The 19,423-nt window shown below is 40.2% G+C and overlaps 1 protein-coding gene and 1 long non-coding RNA gene across 2 annotated transcripts in view; one reads left to right on the plus strand and one right to left on the minus strand.

Annotated features, from left to right (window-relative positions):
• The first annotated feature begins 477 nt into the window (after window positions 1-477).
• LOC140337902 (uncharacterized) lies at window positions 478-18,719 on the plus strand. The gene is made up of 4 exons (XR_011922152.1): window positions 478-652; window positions 4,977-5,149; window positions 6,489-6,555; window positions 18,569-18,719. It is a non-coding gene; the product is annotated as an uncharacterized lncRNA (long non-coding RNA).
• MRPL23 (mitochondrial ribosomal protein L23) overlaps window positions 11,813-19,423 on the minus strand; it is a 706,510-nt gene continuing 698,899 nt past the window's right edge. The window contains exons 3-6 of the mRNA XM_072421761.1: window positions 18,618-18,725; window positions 16,108-16,190; window positions 15,939-16,012; window positions 11,813-12,214 (exon numbers count right to left, since the gene is read on the minus strand). Coding sequence (XP_072277862.1) covers window positions 12,050-12,214; window positions 15,939-16,012; window positions 16,108-16,190; window positions 18,618-18,682 — 387 coding nt within the window. The 5' untranslated portion in view covers window positions 18,683-18,725 and the 3' untranslated portion in view covers window positions 11,813-12,049. The remainder of the gene's footprint in view (window positions 12,215-15,938; window positions 16,013-16,107; window positions 16,191-18,617; window positions 18,726-19,423) is intronic.

Raw genomic sequence — 19,423 nt, forward strand, 5'->3', positions numbered from 1 at the left:
GCAGGACACAAAAACCCACAACACAACACAAAAAAAAGAGAGGCAACTGTAAAATATAGATGGATATAGGGATTTACTTTTAAAAGAAGTAAAGCCCCTTTTATTAAGGGACTCATTGTCAGTCGTACAAAACAGGACTCAGTATTTATGAGCAGCTACCAAGGTCAGGCACACGAAGAAGCATGTTGATTTAGACAGCAGACCGGATGACCCTGTTACAGATAGTGAGTGTTTTTAATACTTTTGTGATCTTAAGGGAGCAGTTAGGCTGAAGCCAGCATTCTTTCCCACTTCTACGTGTGCCTAAATTAAATTTATTTCGTTCTTCTGCCAGCTGTTGTTGGGTATGGTCCAGCAGTTTATGTCAGAAGTGTTAACAATCTAAATTATAAATATCCATCAGCCTAGCCAATCTCTGAAGAGTGTATTTTAGTGATGTAAGCTGAAGAGGACAAAAATATTTTGGGATGACTCTGATACAAGGTTCTCTCTCCTTGTGAGGTTGTGTGTTGGAGGGATCTCTCCTACCAGGAAATCATTTGGGATGCTGATCTACTAAAAGATGACAAGTTACCCCAGTCTAAGAAAGTACCTTTGACTGTCCCCCAGTTATAAGAAGCGGTACATGACTGGCTAAGGGTGAAGTCACCAGGTAAATCTTTGTATTTTATTATTTATTATTATACAGTATTTATATAGCGCCATCATATTACGCAGCGCTGTACAAAGTCCATAGTCGTGTCACTAACTGTCCCTCAAAGGAGCTCACAATCTAATTTCCCTACCATAGTCATATGTGATTAATGTAGTCTAAGGTCAATTGTTAGGGGGAAGCCAGTTAACCTAACTGTATTGAGTATTAGATTTCATTTAGGCCCCTAAGGAACTGAATTTGGCTAAGTCCACCATTAGCCCGCATAGTTTGAGAGTGCCCAATATTAAGAAGATTTTGAAGTCTGTGTAAGACAGAATGCAAAAAGGGTACCTTGAATTGTCTCACCACTTTTCCCATTACCTACAGTTCTGCAAATAAACCCAGTAAAATTAGAACGTTATTTCTATTAACACCATAGACCAGCTATTCTAAACCGGAGTTCTGAAAACCCCTAAACTTCCCCAAGAGGTTGCTAGAGATTCTTTGAGCTGTGGCCAATGTACCTCCTGTCTGATGATGACTGCAAAGTTATAGGGCCAATGACAATTAAAAGATCCAGTGGAATGACAGCTGTGACCCTTTTGTCCATTTATAAGAGGGGTATTCCTACTACTAACCACAATGCCAGGTACATTATTCCTACAAACTCACAATATATTGGTTTTAGTAGGGGTTCCCCTAGACCTGCAAAGGGGCTCAAAAAGTTGAGAAAAGTCCACCCTAGATAAAGAACAAACCCCAAAGTGAATAGGCAAAGAAACTACAGAAAAGTAAGTGGGGCACCTTCATATGGCTTTCTACGCCATCTGCCGGTCAGTTCTCTAGGTAAATAATGTTACAAGATTATGCTGCAGGACTATTTTTAAGAGACTGACTATATTTAGATAGCAGAATGCTAGGATGGGAGTAAAGAATAATAATATTTAGAACACTCAGGCAGAAAATCATCTGAATCTGTTGGCATACTCCGGATCAAAATTAGGCAGTGCTATGGCAAATTGGATGGTGGTACCATTTAAAAAAAGACCCTACAAATGTTGTTCTAGAAATACACAACTTACAAAAGTTTGTTTTAACTTAGTAACAGTCTCCCAGACTTGAACTCTTCCTTTTATTTTACCTTTAAAAGATAAGGACACGGTAACCCCTCCCCACCAGCTATTTCATATTTCCTCCTTGAACTTTTTTTCTCGTCTTCCCCTCTGGCTGGTTTGTGTTACCAGTCCTGTAAAAATAATAATAAAAATGTCAAATTGAATCCATATGGTTTAATACTAGGCAACCGGATCTGCAGCGGGCTGTGTGCCCCCACCTCTCCCTCCAACCACACATATAATCATTGCCAACCCCCCCAGCACACACACTGTGTCACCAGAAAATTAAGGGCAGCCCTGCTTGTTATTTCAATTTGGAGCAGCAGGGAGACCTGGAAAGTACAGTAGTGGTTTTCCTACCTTAATCTACATCTATAAAGTAAAAGTCAGGCATCTACTGATGAATAAACTTCAGTCAGGACATGAGTGAATGAAGAATGCACAAAGTACCTGCCTTGTGTTTGACCACTTCAGACAGATCTACTGAAGTCAATGATTTAGTGCTGTGCATCTGACATAAGCCATAATGAAGGCCAGGATACAGCGGAAAACATGCTTTAAAGGGGGTCTGTCACAATGTGTAAAAATCTCTGAAGACTTTGACCGAATCCTTTATAGCTTAGCCCCTCAGCAGTTCTGAGATAGTAAAGTTTAACTTATTCAGTTCATTGTAAATTAAAATATAGCCCAGGAACCAGTATGTAGCCTCTGAATCAGGACTGGCCTCTTCCATAAGAGGGTCTGAAGGCCCAAAACACAAAGGTACTTGTTAATTCTGTATTGGAAGTCTGAAGGGCATAGGCTCAGAAGAATGTATGTATCTCCAAAAACCTAAAGTGAACCTGTGGCCAGGCTGGGTTTACCAAAGTATTAAAATATTATGAAGAGGAATTAACAAACCCTTACTGACCTTTGTAGATTTAGCAATGTGGGGAAAATCTTTTATAAAAAATTACACCAGAAGCACAGAAATCTTTTTTCTATGCACAGCAAATCTTGGCAGCTAGCTGGTCTTATATTGGGAAAACAAACAGCAGGTGTTTCTACACTGTTAGGGGCTAGTTCACCCAGAACAATGTTTAACAACCTTTTTAATATGGGGGAACCTCTTCATATAACTTTGGGGCTTCAGGGAACCCCTGCTATGATTTCTAATTCCACAACTAGTACATTAGTGTGGCAATTAGTAGAAAGAATTGTCTCCTACATTGCTGGCCAGTGGGAAGGATGTCACCTTTACAGATAGCTAAAACGTTCATTGTTATCTATTAAACTGACTTGAGAGGCACAAACGGCTTATTCCTCAAGGAACCCATACCAACCTCTGGAGGAACCCTGGTTGAGATACACTGACCCAGATGGTTGGGGGTGGTGCAGTTACCACGTTCCAATCACTAGTAACAGTGGATGCTGCAAACAGCACCTTGCCCAGGGCTAGTTTATAGTGAATGAATGGGGCAGTTGATGATCACTAATCAAAAGCATCTGAACACTCATTCATTTTAAGCATGTATAGGGTTAGCTGCTGCTTGGAGGTTGGATGTCACCCAACAGCAGCTGCTTAGAACTGCCTGAAAAATGTTTGTGAGTACTATAAATGGACTGTAAACCAATTTCAGTTTTTGGTGTGATCTTTGCGACTCTTTAAAAAACAATTATTTCACAAGCACCTACATAGGTAACCCAAGCTCTTTTACTGCTTGAAACACTTAAGATAAACAAATTAAAAGTAAGAGACTGAAATATACACACTGCTGGATGCTATAAACCACAAGCTGTCTGACTGTAACACATTTGTAATAGAAATGTCATGTCTGGGTCACTGTATTAGGACCAATTATGTAAATATTATTCTCTGGAAGGTTATACACAAGTTATGGTCAGCCAAATGTAGAATCCAAGGTGCCAGGGGCGTCAGAGTGGCCAAGCAGGGTCGGGGCAGGGACCAAGAAATTTCAGGCGGGAGGTGGTTGGCAGCAGTCCAGAGAAAGAAATGCTATATTAGATGAGGTGGTCAGATGCAGGACAAGTTTTATTATGGCCCTTGGTCCACCAGGAGTCAGAAGGGAGATGAAGGCAGAAATAAGAAGACCAGATGAAGTACATTACCTTGCCTGAGCATGCACCCACCACATCTGGTGGGCACAGCAGAACTGTCTGATATTGTGTAGAGAATGGGCCAACACCCTCACCTGCACTGAGCCAGCTGAAGACTGGGTAGTTGTAATTTGGATGGTCCACCAGGAATAGCAAAATTGAGGAGTACTTATAGCTGAGTAGAGATCACCGGGCTCTAGGAGTTCTAGCAGTAGATTTAAATAGGCTTTCAGAAGGTTCATGTATGATCTTAAAATGCTTAAGAGCTGAAATAGCTACAAGTTGGCAAACAGCTTGATTAAAGTAGGAAAAGCAAGTAAAGTAAGTCTTCAGAGAACATTTACTATAATTACTATATCCACAGCTCACAGTATTATAGTGTGGTGGTCAGTAGGACAAATGCCTTTTACATGGCCAGGGAGAAGAATGTCACCCCTACAGATAGCCAAGAAGATCATTGGTGACAATTATGAATATAGTTCACTTTAACATGCCTATCAAAACCAAAGACACATTGTCAAGAGTTTCAGTAAAGCTGTGTGAAGCTTGTTAAGAGATCTGTAAATGCTCTGATCTCTAAAAAAGGCTCTGACAAGTATTAATATTGATGTCTTTATGACAGGTTCCATTTGATCACTCTCTTCCCCCGCGGAACCATTTTTTTTTTAGCTCCTCAGTCCCCTCATTAGGCTGTGGCAGTAATGGAAATACTTATTACTTCTAGGAAGGGAGACATATTGGTCCTACGCCATGTGACTGGGTCAGTCACTGGGCTTGCAACTGACACATGGTGGAAGGAAGATTTATGCCATGTGTAAACTTTGACAGAAAGTTTCCTAAAAGCAGTTTACATCACTTTCCATGTCTGAACAGAAGGGCACTAACTAATAAATGCTGGTGGATGTGTGGGGGAGAAAGGTGAACCTGTTTTACTTTAAAGAGTTGGGTATAGGTATCTAAGCTAGAGTTTTGAAAAGTATGCCTATAGATTGACAAACAGTCTGGAAAACCAGCAATGTGTAGATCTGAAAATGGAACTGAACTTGCTAAAAACAAATACTTGTACTTGCCCTAGCAGCCTGTTCCCGTTTGATGTGTAACCCTCATCTGAATATATTTGCTTTTTCCAGCAATATTGCTTGCCGATCCCTGGCTCTCAGTACATCGTGTTGGGTTCAGATCTGCTCCCAGCAGACTCCAGTCTCCATACGAGTCCAAGCAGTACTGTCTGGTGTGGACCAAGGACAGCTTGCTTACAGAAAAGATCAATGTTAACACAGGGCCTGGATAAACTGCAAAAAATGTATGTTCCCAAGTCAATCACTGTAGTATTTATTTATGGGATGCGGGGACAAATACAAATGAATAATATTTAGTGAAAGTGCACCAATACTTTAGCTAGACCTTGTCAAGAATCTAAAAATAAGAAACCCCCATTACTCTACAAAACAAAACACAATATACCCGCCTCCATACTGGCCAGTGTGTCCCACCATCCCTCCTTTCCAGGAATGCTGTTTCCATAGGCATCATCAGGATTTGACTTCTGGTGGTATCAGATACCTACATCTCTAGTTGAAATGTATACTTTTATTCTCTAGTCATACTCTTCCCAACATTTTTATTATAGGGGAACCCTTGAAATAATTTACAGGTCCTCAGAAAAACCCTGCTAGAATTACTGTATCTAAAGTTTACATGCATATCCATAGTTTAGTCAGAATGCTTCTTACATTGCTGGGCAGTTAGTCAATTGTCATCCTAACAAATAGCCAAAAGAACTATTGGTGGCACTTAAACCAACAAATTACTCATTGCTGAAGGAACCCCTGGTTGAAAAACATTGCTCTAGTCTCTGAATTCTGTGAAAGGTTGGATAAAGAAAACTTACATAAACAAAACATGATACAAACATACAAAGTAAGCAAAAGGCACAGTAAACTTTCAGTTATCCAGAGCTCCAACAACTGGCACTCTTAAGCAACCAGCATCTGGTCCAAAAAAATAAAGTTTAAACTTTGTGCACCTTGCTGTCGTGCATCGATCCCACAAATCCCTCATGTTCCTACATCCCAAAAACTTCCATATTTACTGTCCATAGTGATAGCTATATCCCTGGTGTCATATCACGGACAAATGAACTACACTGGTCAAAACACAAACTGCACAAAAGTCTCAAAGCTGTAATTTTCCGTATCCAAGGGTATAACCTATGACACATCTAGTATTATAGAAATACGCTAACCAGTAGACACACCAAATACAGCTGATTATAAGAAAGAATCTTAATTACAGTAAACAGATTCATGTGAAAAAACACCCTAATTTTTTTTGTCTCCAGCAAACATATTTGTGGCTTGGTAATAAAATTGTGTGTCAAAGTTCTCCCATGGAATGAAAGTTTCAAATATTATGAAGTTGTATCCTGGTTCTTTCCTAAAAGCTAAAGCACTGTATAACCATGTACTCTATATCAGAGTTCCTCCAGAGGTTGCTAGGGCTTCCTTCTGGAGTGCACCATAAATGTTTCTGGCACTGGTGACTTGGCCAAGCACTCATGTTTATTTCTGTGCAGAGATGAGGAAAACACAAATGAGTGAGGGAAAGCCTGTGAGTTCTTTTTTTGCTTGTGTTGTTGGCAGGGCATGGAAGATACTTGGATAGGATAACTCGAATATATTACCTTGGAACAGCCTTAAGTTTGGGCAGGTAGGTTCACACGGATGGTCCTGAAAAGAAACCGTTGCATCTTTACAACCACAAGTAACCACAACTTCAAGCAGCATCTTTAGTATGCACGATCCACAATAATGACAACTGCTTCTGAATGATCATATATTTAAAGAGAGATGGTGAAGGTGATAAGCAGGCTGGCAACCACTTACTGACTCCCATGGAACCATGGGAAGAAAGGTTGTGTTTTCTTTTTATGATTAGATTTGCTACACAAACCCAGAACCCACTTGATCTTAAAGCAAAACTCATCCTCCAAAAATCCAGCTGTTTAGGAGGATCTGGAATCATTTTGCATGCACAACATATTAACACATTATAGCAGACCTATAAAATGAAACCCCTCAAGTCGGTCAGCATTTGTTGCTAGGTGGATCATAATTACATTTAAGGAGCCTGAACACACTAATACAGATTACTGCTTTAATAAGAACTATATTGTAAACTCTCCGGGGCAGGGACCTCTCTTCCTGTGTCACTGTCTGTATTCTCTCATTTGCAACTCCTATTTATTGTACAGCACTGCGTAATATCTTGGTGCTATATAAATCCTGTTTAATTAATAATAATAATAAGAAGAAAAAAGTAAACTGTAACTACTTCATTGCTGGGAGCAGTGCGCTTCCATCATCTCTTCCTACAGACTCTGTTTCTGGCCACCACTAGAGGGAGTGAACGGGAGGACCACTGATGGATCTTCTAGTATAATGGGATAAAGGAGCGGTCTAGCCCAGGGGTCTGCAACCTGCGGCTCCGGAGCCGCATGCGGCTCTTCAGCCTCCTTGTTGTGGCTCCCTTCGGCTGCCGCAGGGAGATCTCTGATGGGGGATCCCCTTCCTCCCAAGACACTGCGGAGGAGGGGGATTCCCTATACGGTGTTCTAATGAAAAAAAATCTACCAGTGAAATAAATCTACCACGGGACGTGTACAAATGGGTGTGTACAATGACATCCCTCTCCTTTGAACCCCAATTCCTCTGGAATGGGGGAGATGTACAAAACCAAAAATGTAGGTGCAAGTGGGGGACACCTGTGACTAACACCCCCTAAAATTTAATTGTTAGGCTATCATCAGAACATAAAAAACTCTGCCCATCAAAAAATCTACCGTTACACATTGCTGGAGGCACCTGAACCCCAATTTCTCTGGAACAGGAAGGGGGTACAGGTGAACAAAATTAGAGGTGCAAGTGGGGGACACCTGTGGCTAACACCTCCTAAAAACTCCACCCATCAAAAAAACCCCTACCCTGTTACACATTGTTGGAGGCTTCTAGCACCTAAACCCCAATTTATCTGGAAACGGGGGTACAGGTGAAAAAAATCTGAGGTGCAAGTACGGGACACCTGTGGCTAACATCTCCTAAAAATTCATAAAAACTCTGAAAGCATCTAGCATCTGAACCCCAATTTGTCTGGAACGGGGGGGAGGCGGTACAGGTGACCAAAATAGAGGTGCAAGTGGGGGACACTTATGGCTAACACCACCTACAATTGAATCGCTAAGGCATCGTCAGAAAATAAAGAACTCTGCCCATCAAAATAATCTACCCTGTTACACATTGCTGGAGGCTTCTAGCACCTGAACCCCAATTACTCAAGATTGGGGGGTACAGGTGAACAAAATTAAAGCTGCAAATGAGGGACACCTGTGGCTAACACCCCTTAAAATTTCATCGCTAAGGCATGGTCAGAACATAAAGAACTCTGCCCATCAAAAAAATCTACCCTGTTAGGTTAGAAGCCTCCAGCTTCTTATGTAACAGGATGATACGTTAGAAGCTGGAGGCTTCTAGGGGCATAGTTCAGTGTTTAATTTATTTCAAAGTAGGCCTACACATGCACACTTGTTGTAACAGGTAAAATTAAAAAATATTAAAACTTTTAAAAGTTTATAAACTGTGTTATGTTTTGCGGCTCCAGACTATTTTTCTTCAGTGGAAGAGGAGGCAAAATGGCTCTTTTGATAGTAAAGGTTGCTGACCCCTGGTCTAGCCCATCACTCAATCTTGTCATCACTTCAGCTTCCTTTAGTGGTGGTTAAGAACAGCTGTTTTTATTTTTTTATTGAATTTTTTAAATATTGTTTCCTCCCTACCAGGGTTCTGTACAATCATGTAGTCTTTCCTTTATTTGAATAACTTTCCCTTTGCAAAAGAACACTTAAGCAGTCTACACTATCTTCTACAGAACAAACTAGGCTTAATACACTTAGGCTTATTCAGGTAATACTGGTAACAGACATGTTCAGAAGATGGAAACATTATGCAACCAATGCATTTTCCTTAACTAAAGTTTATTGCTATCATAAGGAGGCTGAAAGACACCATTGTAATAGCAGGTGACATGTTTTATGAAACTCTAACAAATGTCACCAATGTTATCAACTTCTCTAACCAAGCAAGCTGAGGTTTGACAGTTTGGGACCTGGAAGTTTTCAGGCCTGTGCACTTCCAGGTTCTGCGCTGTCCAGCATTAGGCTTTCCAAAGAAAGTGAATGTGACTAGGCATCATCACATCAACAAATGCCTGGCAGCCAGGGTTGAAGATGAAAGCAAACTACCAGCTGCTACATTTAGCACTGCTGCCAGCCTAATAGAAACAGCAGCAGTAAAAGTATTGAAGGCCTAAATAAAGCTGCTTCAACCTTGCTGCACACATTACACCCATACAAGCTGCAGCCCATGTGAGCAAGGCTTTGCGTTGATTTTTTTCAAAGTCAGTGAAGCCCACCGTAGTACATTTTATGTGTTGGCCTTGTGACTGCTGCATGCTCAGCCTGCATAACCTGGGGTCCTGATGGGAAAACGTTTTTTTTTTCTAAACACTACTAACCAGATAACTTTTTTTAGCACCCCACATATATGTAGAAGGCACTTCAAAGGAACTCTCAACCATTGTCCACAACTTCCTTTTTTTCTTGAACAGAATGTGAAAGCAAATTCTTCAAGATAAGAATATGTACATGTTGGGGAAAAGTGAAAAATTCTCACAAGGACATACAAATAATCCAGATAAGGGGAGATTAGGTAAAGGAATGAGCAGCATTGAGTGTAAAACGGGCTTATCAATGCACATCCCTGGGCAGACAATGTCTGGCCTGCCAACAGAACACCCAACTCTCTGAGGTCATAGAAAGCAAAGGTGAAGAATTTGGGCTGATCTGAGGTCTGGAGATGCTTGAATTGGGGGTGATTTATGGCAAGGTATTTTTCACTAGCATGCCAATAGTCTAATGCTTATATATTGACTTGATGCAGAAAAGGTTGCTGACTGCTAATGCAAAATACAAATAAAGTGGACAAATGAACAAGAAGGGTCAGAAGTATGCTTTTTGCAAGACTTGAAAGTAAAAATAAAGGCAAAATGTCTGAAAAGTGAAAACGAATGCAGCCAGCACTGATGGACTAAATGTTATCACAATTTTATTTTTAGGTTAAACATGAATTAAAGAAGGAATAAATCCCTTGTGTGCATGTTTGCATTTGTGATGGAACTTGGAAGGCCATGCTCTGCTTGATAGTGATTTAGCAAACCAAGCCCATTAATATGCCAAATAATACATATTCTTAGTTTAAATGTTTTACCTCATTTTAACATTTGCACTTCACTACCAAAACATTTCGGTCCTTCATTAGTGTTGTGTAATTTTGATTTGCAAAGGCAATCACCACCTAGTATATTTCTATTAAAAAATACAAAATCGCCTACTGCCCAGCTTGGTCCCACCTATTGCTTATAGAGTTTGCAGGTTCTCGATGTGCTTGCTTGGGTTTGTTCTGGTTACTTTGGTTTCCTTTCACATTCCAAAAAACATGCAGTTAGGGTAATTTGGTTTCCCTCTAAAACTCATCTTAGACTGTGTTAATTGCATGACTATGATAGGGACATTAGATTGTGAGCCCTTTTGAGGGACAGCTAGCGACGTGACTATGGACTTTGAAAAGCACTGCGTACTGTAATATGTTTGCAATATATATATATACACACACACACATACATATACTGTGTAATATTAATATTACGGTAATATACAGGAGATGACTGTTACAAGTGAAAGGAGAACACTACTGGACAATTGTGAATCTACACTTATGTGCTTGGGGTTTATGAAAGCATTGTGAGCCCCCTAGTGGAAAGGCTGCAAATTGCTTTGTAAGGAGAAAAAGCCTTAGTCATTCTCTAACAGTACTTTGCAAAGCATTACTTAAGATAATTAAACCATGTAAGGCAATGTTTCTGTGTCACGATCTCGTTAACCCCCCACATTCCTACCAATTTATCGGGTGTGATATTCCTACACAATATTGGACATGTGGGCTACAGACATGTTAGATCAGCATTCTGATGACATAAGCTATTCATGCATGTAATGTATTGACTGGCCAACCTGACTCAAATTTGTGTCTAGATCTCCAAAAGATTTATCCATACAAACCTACAGCCTAATCTTCCAGACACTGGCGCTCTATCCAAGTTTGGTGTGGGGAAGCTGTGACTGTAGGCAGACGGTATGCAGATTCTACATGCAGATGTGGTGATTAAAGAGCCTTTGTATTTTTTGTAAACATAAATTAGAACAGTGTTTATTTTCAAATAATACTAAGAACTTTTTTCACGCTTACACATCCATAGTTTTGTCACGACATTACATTTGCAGAGTAAATGCCAGCAGGAGCTACACTGCAAGCTCTTCTCTTGGTGTCTAAAAAGGACCTAGAATATGCATATAATATGTTTAATGCACATATAATCTTACAAAGATGGTATGGTGACAGATCTCTAACTAAGGCTAAGTACACACGTGCAATAATTGAAAGATCATTTCCAACGACAAAAGACTGAACAATGCATGAATGAACGCTGTACGTACAGCGCCCTACTGCTCTATGAACACTCTGGGCCTCTTTTCTTGGCCTGTGATTGATGTGCAACATCCACAATGCACCTGGTATCTGGAGGCCATGCCATCTTAGGTTATAAGTGGCACACCGTTTTTACCCGAGCCAAAAAAAATATTATTTGCTGGTGAAAAATGTAATTTGAGAGTAATGGTTCCTATGAAGTGTTTGTTAATGATTTGTCCGCTTTTATAAGTTTAGGGGCCAGCGCTTCACAACAGTAGGGACAAAATGTCAAACTTTAATTTTTACATAAACCGGCTACTAGATTCCAGGTCCTGTTTTAGTAACACGAATAGACAGAATTCATTGATCTCAACCAAGTCTGGATGTTCACATTGTTGAAAAAATATCAGGATTTATTTAAACACAATTTGCTGCAAATCTTGATTTTCAACTCTAAAAATGAATTGAAAAAATAAATAATATTGTTTACAGATGCTGACTGAGGATGTTCCTGTAGGTTCCACAAATGCAATAAAGAATCCAGAACTTTGCCCATCAGACCCAGAACCAGATTCTGTTCAGAAAACAGAGTCCAATGTTAAAGCAGCAGCAAAAGGAATGTATTATAACCCAAACCAGTCATTAATTCCCCCTCTGCGAGGATCGTTACGCTGACGCTGCTTCTCATTCTCCATGTATTCTGATTGCATCTCTTCAAACGAGCCCGACTCAATAACGTCTTTCTTCTCTGGAAAAAGATCTGGGAACTGGAAGGTCTGTCCCTGGGCCTGCAGAAATAGATCAAAGTGTCATGTTGAGAGGTGCTGGATGTTGCCAAGAGCTTTTTAACACACTAATAATGCAATGTAATGGTATTACAACAAAGCTCATGTCAGAAGATAAAACATGTGCCACCGACAACAGGTGCCAAATGGCAGAAGACATAAAAATGACCGAGCCACAGGAAACACGCAACCACACTGATGTCAGAGTATGGGCGATGAGCTGAAATACAAAAGAAGCAGCACAGGCTGAGATGGTTAACATATCAGGATCACAGAGACATCACAGGAAATATTAAAGCTCTGAATCAGAGACATTTCTAACTCAATCCAGGAACAATGTCTGTTCTAAACACACATTGCATTACAATACAACCCTCATTTTCAAAGCTCAGAACATTTGAGTCACCAAACATGTGTTGTTGACTCTTGGGAACAGACATGAAGCGTTTGGAGTGCTGGCATTACAAAAATCATCACCAGACTCAGAGAACCAGTGTAAGGAAAACGGTCCATGGCATACTACCTCATGGTGAACGGACATTGCCATGCTGTAGGAAGAAATATTCATAGATAAAAAACAAGATCTACAACAGCACTCCATAAAGAAATCATGCATCCAGGAGGAAATGTTTTGCATCTTGTAGTGTTACTTAGACCAGAGGTCCCCAAACCCCCCTCCTTTCCCGGCTCTGGCCAGTGCACCAACCAGTGAGGCCAGAGCCACGGACCACGTCTCCTGGAGACATTGCAGGCTCAGGGTTCAGACCTGCGATGGGAGAGTGGACGGGTTCTGGCATCATGATGTCACTTTGGTGGGAAGTTTCTTCCCCTTTGAGTGACACACAAGTGACAACATCTCCATTTTTATTCTATGGCTGCCTCTGTGAAACTGACCTGGTAGAAATATACAAATCTGTGTACTTTTTAGATTGGTTAATCTAATATAGAAGCCAGCCGGGCAACAAGTGATAACCCATATCTAACTTGCTACACTTTTCTGACCGTATGCCATTCACAAAAGAGCACAGAAGATGAAAAAATTCAGCCATAGAAGTGTAAAAAAATTGTTGGGTGCATAGCTTAGGTCATGCACACGCTGTATATATTGGACACACTGTGTATGAAGGTCGCCCGTCTTTTTTGCATAGATCCGTCCCGACGGATCCATGAGCACGGACAATGAACGACTGCAATAGAAGTGACAGCACAGTGAGTTACCGCTCACTTGCTCTGCGCTTTCCCCTCTCCATAGAACAGAACAGTGTTGCATGTACATTGCTTATTCATTCATCTGTCACTCCTTTGCCCAGGGACAATGTTTGGGCGTGTGTACGTAGCCTTAGGGGAAGTGTATTTAAACATAAGTATTATCTTCAAAGAAATAGAAAGCTCCTTCAAGCATCCCCAATAGCCTGCACAAACTACTTGATTTAATAAGTCCTGTTTTTACCCAGATTCTCTTACTGGATCTATTAGATTACATTAGGATCAGCACATGATGTCACAGATCAAATTCCCTAAATTGTGTGCCATTTCCCAAATTGTATATTGAAAAAGTACCTCCTGTAGTTTATTCATCATCAGAACCCCAGGAAAGCCACAAGCACTGACTTTACTGCATTCAGCACTATCTGTATGAACCCCAATGTTCCCCCAAATAACCCTGCACAATTTTAGTTATTTCTAAGGAGAAGACACAAGCCTTTTAGTTCTGTAAACATGGAGATCAGCACCTATATAAGTGTCTTAATGTGTCCTTACTCATAAAATAGCTTCTGTGTTATATGTTGCAGCATTTACTACCCCCACCCCTTTCCCATAGAATACAATGAATATGTGCATCAATCGAGGGAAAAGACTTCTAGCAGAAGTATTAGTCAACAAGCTGCTGTTTGTGATCCGCTACTTACGTCAAAGGGGATAAGATCATTGAAACATGACAAAACAACTCCTGCTTGTCTAAACCCAAACTATAAAAGAAGCAAATTTTGCCTAAATATAGGAGGTACGTTAATTCTTTTGGTGTGCTTTGTGTATTTTTTCCAGATCTCTGGAGTGAGAAACGCTTCCTATGTAACCTATATTTCCTATATTAGGATCAGTCACCGCTGCTCTTGTGTGCAAGTTCTTTCACCCCATTGGAGAGGCTTCCTATAGTTTTCCTGTCCTTATGAATATATGTCATTGGATATAAAGAAAATCTTCCTGTGATAAAATATTCAATATACTTATACATATCTAAAAGATTATTGAGCAATTTCTCACTCTTTGCAAAACTACAAAATGTTTTGCCTGAAGTTGTGTGGGAGTTCATTCAGTCACAGGAACAGCAAGGGGAAGCTGGGATGTGTCTGGTATCCCAGAAGCCAATGCTGAGCTTGTGTGTGAAACAGAGTGATTTTGACAGATGAGAAAAGAGAGATCATACAGGTAAGAATGCTTATTGTGGAAGGGAATAAAGCCCTGCCTGGGCACAAATGTTTTTAAGTGGAGCTTTAGTTCCACTTTAAACAAGGCAAATTCTCAAAGCAATTATGTTCATTACTGTAAATTATACTTAAACTCAACTTTTCAAATTTAAATCACAATTTTAGCTATGCATCTCATTTCAGCTGATGTCAGCCAACTGTTTCCCATCTATATCCTGCAACTACAATGGCTGCGTCCAGATACAGATGCATGGTTTATACTACATTCAGGGATTTTGGGAAATGTAGTCTGGCATCTGTTGTTGTTCCAACTTTAGGTTTCACACGATCACACATGACTGATCCACCTTCTGGATGAATTCAGAGATAAGAGGAAATATCTATATTGCAGTAAGCAAGCACACTTATCCTATAGAAATATTCTTTCCTCCACTTTCCTCATATACATTGTTTGTATTCACTTATCAACCTGGCTGCTATTAGAATTTGGCCTTTTCAATTTTGGGTTTAGTTGGGCTTTATACATCTGGGAATACTGGCAATAGTTGTACACATTTTAGGGGGTACATAGGAGAAATAAAAACACTTGTTCACAATAGGGGAACAATATATACCAATATTAATAAAAAAAGACTCTGGGGCAGCATAGTGCCTCAGAGGTTAGTACTCTGGCCTTTGCAGCACTAGGTCCCAGGTTCGAATCTCAGTCAGGACACTATCTGCATGGAGTTTGCATGTTCTCCCCATGTTTGCGCGGGTTTATTCCGGGTACTCCGGTTTCCTCCTACATTCCAAAAACATGCAGTTAGGTTAATTAGCTTCCCCCAAAACTGACCTTAGACTGTGGTAATAACATATGACTATGGAAAGGACATTCAATTGCAAGCCCCTTTGAGGGACAGTTAGTGACATGACTATGGAATTTGTACAGCCCTGTGTAATATGTCGGCACTATATAAATATAAATAATAGTAGTTCAATTTCTCCAATGAAGATCCAAGCTTCGTTTTTTCCAACACAGGGATACAAGCAACCCCCGAGGTGGGTTTTTCACCATTGGGGTTAACTGCAGAATCAAAGATGGATGGACACCATAGCATGTGTTCAATGCACTCTGAGCTTTGAATATCAAGGACTGTGGGTATTGAACAGGTATTAGGTATGGGAATCACACTTCAATTAGATGCCTGTGCCTACAAATTACAGGACAGTACAATTCAATGAAAGAAGCACCCCTAGAATACACAAACCACAAACAGAATTATGTTAAATTAAAAGTTATAAAAGAAAGTACTAACCAGCTGTACATAGGCCACCTTGTAATCTGGACGCTTCACCCGTTGCAGCAGATGGTTTCTTTTTCGGTTGCTGCCTAAAATTTAAAATGAAAAAAAAAAATGATCAGCACTCTTCCAATCAATATATAAAGTGCTCTTTACATTATTTAAAGAACGCCATGTTACTTACCAAACTGGATGCGGGTGCGCACAGACGCCACCGGTACGTTGTAGATACTCTGCAGGTAGTTTCGGACATCAAACTTTGTCATTCTATAGACAGAAAACAATGACGTGATGTGGTAAGGATAGAATTCTTTTCATCTTCAGGGCATGTGACTAATGCCATGGCTTTAGTTACATGATATCTTCTAATAAATTACTTTGATCCTAACCTACATCAGGGATCACAACTCTTGACACAAAATTGTGCTTTACTTGACCATTTATAAATAGCTGTCCCTAAACCCTTGTTCTGTACATCTTTCAGCGGCCACCTATAAAAAAAAAAGCAGGATAACAGCAATAGTACTCTAAACTGTTCTATTCTCTATAACATGTCTACAGTCTGGGGAAACAAAGAGAAGTAGTCCACAGCAAGCTACCCAAAACCTCTATGTGGCTGCTATAGGCAACAACTTTAGATCCCCAAACTGTTACTTTAGTAATACATGTACTTTACCTAAAGTCAGAAAATTCTGCACCATTAGGGTAACATTAACACAGACTTAATTCAAAACACAAGACCTCAATTCTCTGGTGAAAGGCACATGGCTAAAAGCCTGGGGCTGCAAGCTTAACACTGGACTCAGTTTAGGAGCCAAATACAAACTTTGTTATGCATTTTTGTGGTTTTTTTTTTTTTAAGTAAAAGAACAATCCTGTACAAGAATGGGTTTTCTTAGTGTCTCTCAAAACTGCAATCCTAACAATCGCTAAACAAACCATCTGCTGTTGTATATTATAACTAAAGATTGGTCCTCTCGCTGGTTGTATATAAGTATATATATTGTATTTAAGAAATACATTGCCTGAGAGGTCTCAAAGGGAAGAGGTCACATGGAGTGTACCTGGCAAAAGCAGCCATACTTTCATGCAATAATGTGGTCATTGCATAAATGTGGATGCGTTTTGAAAATACCCCCATTCCTGATGTGCTTAGTCAGTACCCAGTCATGAGGAAAACGCTTTGACATGTGGGGAATAAATTATCAGAAGGTCTGAAAAAGGAGAAACTTTACTAAATGTAAACAAGCTAACCAGATACATTGCCAGACCAATCTGCAGCCCAGCAGGCAATTTCTACTTTTATTTACAGTTAGGTAAGTGGTAAAGGTAGGTAGAGGCTTTGTGTGAATTGAGTACAATGTATCTGAAGTGAATGCCAGGCCAAAACTTCTCTAAGTTTTGTAAAAGAAGGAGAAAGGTTTGATCTTCTTTTAGATATTTGCTACAATAGAGATTTCCCCTACTAACAACCTTCTACCAGACTGAAAGTTAGAAGAATTCTCCAGCAGCAACACAGACAGAAAAAAATTGTTTTTTGCAATATGCACAGGACAGGAACAACTTTTTCCACTGACCAGATAACCCAACAGCAATGAAGGGAGAGGTTTTGTGGGTGACTTAAACATGCCTGGCATTACCTGGAGATTGCAAATCACGCAAGAAGAATTATGTTGGAGACACTGAAAGGAGCAAATAAAAATACCCAAGCAGAGGAGATCATATACTAGATCACAAATATCTTTGGTTTGACAAAAAAAATATTCTACAATTTTAGAATATGAAATTAGCTAAGGGTGAGATTCTAAAAAAAAAAAAAAACAAACAAAAGTCAATAGCAGAAGTTACCGGTAATAATAAGTGGGCACTGTTACAGTAAAAGTAACTCTCTAATGACAAGAGCTGTCATAAAGAGAAGCTGTCTGTCACATCAAAGCCACTGGCTGTCAAAGGTTTGTTGTGTTGAATGAGTATATTGTGCTGTGTATCACAGCTCTATGCTGCAATGAAGTAATTAAGGGGAGGTACATGACCCTGACCCAGAAAATGAAAATGGAAGAAGGCCGGGTGAAGACAGAAATGCCGGCGTCTTAGTGGAGCCCTGTAGAAGTCCCTTTGGGCGGGTAAGTCTGTACATACCCACACATTATGGCAACAATCTGTGAAGGTGGAAGTCTACTATGCTGGGGACAACTACCATAAAACAGATCCATTGAAACAGAAGATGTATCTGATAGAGAAGGCAAACCAAGGCTAAACATATCAGAGAGAGGAGGATATGAAGAAAAGAATAAGGAATATAAAGCTAATTGGGTGTAGGGAGCAGTAGGGTGAGAGATGTTAGATTATCATGGTGCTGCTTCTGCCTTCACTGTCCAATCAGAGTGGGGTGGGTAAGAGAAAAACCCTGGGAAATAAAACTACTGGTTCCCTCCCCTACTAGACATGGCTGTTCTGTGGGACAGAGCTGTAAAAGTTATAGTATTACATGGACACATGTACAGGACAAGGTAAACAGCCCTCCTATGTATTTCATCTGTGAATGTAACTATTTAGTTGATGCTCAGCTGTACTTGTATTGTAGTGTATGGCATTAATATTATTATTACGCTCCCTAACCACCTTAAAATTTCCTTATCTCCTAGTCTACAATCAATGGCTCCACACCAACACATGCCCAGAGCAGATGCTTACTCCATGGAAATTCGGAATTGCACTGTGTCTGGCGGCTGCACCTTGCCGGGTCTGACCAGGGTCATGAAGAAGTTTGTTCGGAAGACACGTATTTGTGGATTCCCAGTCCAATCCCTATTTAATGTACAGCGCTGCGTAATATGTTGGCGCTATATAAATCCTGTTTAATAATAATAATAATAATAATAATAATGAAGGCTGAACTGTGTGTGCTTACCTCTCATTGGCAGCAGCAATCCTCTGAACGGATGACACAGAGCACAGAGCAGCCTCACTGAGATCTGTGCACAGGATGAGAGCTGCTGAGGAGAGGTGGGCGGGGTATTCACAGCAGCTGGGCGAAGCAACCGGCTAAAACCCTCTGGGGAGAACTATGACAATGTTCTCAGTGCTCACACACAGGTTTCTTTTAAAGTTGAACCCTTCCATAGGTAAATATTGTGTTGGTGTGTGTGTTCTTTATCCTGTAATAAAGACCGGTCTGTTTTGTTTTCCTCCTTGTGCAGGATGACTGGTCTTGTCTCCGCCTACCTGTAGGATTCTGCAGGCAACCTGTTGTGAGAGGAGCTACATGGCCCCTCCCATCACTGCACAGCACAGAGATTGGCTCTAAACCATTTATATAAGGCAATATCTGAGTATTTAAGGGCATTTGGTGCTCCCCAGTGGGTTTATATCCTTTGTGGCTATAAATATATTTTATTTTGTTTTATGCCAAATAAATACATCAATTACCCAAGCTGTGATGAATACATTCACACATGTGCACAGGTATAGTATTTTGAGGACTGTACAGTTTTAGAGTG

This window comes from Pyxicephalus adspersus, chromosome 9, assembly GCF_032062135.1.
Source record: "Pyxicephalus adspersus chromosome 9, UCB_Pads_2.0, whole genome shotgun sequence".
Lineage (NCBI taxonomy): Eukaryota > Metazoa > Chordata > Amphibia > Anura > Pyxicephalidae > Pyxicephalus > Pyxicephalus adspersus.